Source organism: Triticum aestivum, chromosome 3B, assembly GCF_018294505.1.
Source record: "Triticum aestivum cultivar Chinese Spring chromosome 3B, IWGSC CS RefSeq v2.1, whole genome shotgun sequence".
NCBI lineage: Eukaryota > Viridiplantae > Streptophyta > Magnoliopsida > Poales > Poaceae > Triticum > Triticum aestivum.
Genome location: NC_057801.1, coordinates 30,821,872 through 30,823,647, shown reverse-complemented (window position 1 = coordinate 30,823,647; position 1,776 = coordinate 30,821,872). Strand labels below are relative to the sequence as shown.

The following is a 1,776-nucleotide window of genomic DNA, read 5'->3' as shown; positions in this document are numbered from 1 at the left end:
GCAATAGTTATGACTCCAACCAAATTTTGTGAACATTTTTAAGAATTGTAAGTGGACACTAAATTTGAATCACTATTGTATTTGGATCTTTTCTCTAGCATTATATGGAGATTGCCGAAGGGAAAAATGGAGATGCCAGAGCCACGCGACCGCGACAATGCCTACACATCAACACAACTTTAATCAAAACCACTTCGCGACACCAAAACCACACGGTACTTAGAATTGGAGTGCATGGTTACACGATTCAAGTGTTTTGACACCAACTTTTCTGCTAGGAACAACTCTCCATCAAGGATGACATTTTTAGCTATCATCGCTTTTAATCAAGCGGTCTGTTCATACTACTATTGCTTAAGTTAAACCTGGACAAAAGATTTGACTGTATCTTATGTCAGGTTCATCAAAAAGTCAAGTAATTGGATCGTAGTTTTGGTCTGTGATTGACGTTCTTCTCGGTTGTCTCAGCTCCGGTGCGAGTCGTATGCTCGGTGCGCTCCTGAGGCATCTCGAGTTCTCCATGTCGTATCGTATCCTAGAAAAGGCTCCATCACATTCCAGAGGTGCTGCTGGAGCTGTACAGAGAGAAAGATACTGGATAAGGCCCACTAACACCAAAGCAGGAGAGTACTCCAGAAACAAGGAGAAGCTCGTGGAGCCAGCTGAAAAGCGAAACATGACCAAACGCTCATCGATATCAGAGTAGTCGAGATGCTTCAAGAGCAGCAACTGCGACGCTATAAGTACCTGCCCTCAGTCCCATCGCCCTCCATCCCAACTCAAGCCAGTGTCAAGCAAAAGCAGACAGCAAGCCCGTTCCTACCTACGATCAAATACATAATTTCCCCCCAAGCTACAAGCCAAAGCAAGCAACACCGACAATGTCGATCGTGAGGCGGAGCAACGTGTTCGACCCCTTCGCCGACCTCTGGGCGGACCCCTTCGACACCTTCCGCTCCATCGTCCCGGCGATCTCAGGCGGCAACAGCGAGACGGCCGCGTTCGCCAACGCTCGCGTGGACTGGAAGGAGACTCCCGAGGCGCACGTCTTCAAGGCCGACCTTCCAGGAGTGAAGAAGGAGGAGGTCAAGGTGGAGGTGGAGGACGGCAACGTGCTCGTCGTCAGTGGCGAGCGCACAAAGGAGAAGGAGGACAAGAACGACAAGTGGCACCGCATGGAGCGCAGCAGCGGCAAGTTCGTGCGGCGCTTCCGCCTCCCCGAGGACGCCAAGGTGGAGGAGGTGAAGGCCGGGCTGGAGAACGGCGTGCTCACCGTCACCGTGCCCAAGGCCGAGGTCAAGAAGCCCGAGGTGAAGGCCATCGAGATCTCCGGTTGAGTACTCGGGTCGGACCCAGTCTGGTTCATGTGTGTGCGAGTTCTGCAGCCTAAAAGTGTGCTACAGTTGTGTCTTTGTTCTTGCCGAGTCTGGTGAGGCGTCTCTGTATTGCGTTTCTTTTCCCTGTTGTGTCTCTACTTGTGTAATCGTCAAACAGATTTGGCGATGTATAAATGAGAAATAAATTGTTCTGATTTTGAGTGGAGTGCAGACTTTGCATACACAAAGAGCAGAATTGGTTTTCTTCGACACGGAAAACTGCTTTCTTATACAGAAACATCTGCTTAAAGAATGATCGATACACTGAATGTCCTCCTCTGTCTTACATTCAGCTTTCATTAATCGTGAGTCTACACTGATCAATACCCTGAATGCCCTGAATGTTGATTGTATGACTTCTATCTCACCTTCAGTTTTCTTTCTTCTTTCTTGAGATATA

At 48.9% G+C, this 1,776-nt stretch overlaps 1 protein-coding gene across 1 annotated transcript; it reads left to right on the top strand.

The window, feature by feature from the left end:
* Positions 1–763: 763 nt before the first annotated feature.
* Positions 764–1,537, top strand: LOC123064531 (16.9 kDa class I heat shock protein 1-like). The gene has a single exon (XM_044487998.1). The coding sequence runs from the start codon at positions 882–884 to the stop codon at positions 1,335–1,337; it is 456 nt and encodes a 151-aa protein (XP_044343933.1). The 5' UTR covers positions 764–881; the 3' UTR covers positions 1,338–1,537.
* Positions 1,538–1,776: the final 239 nt, after the last annotated feature.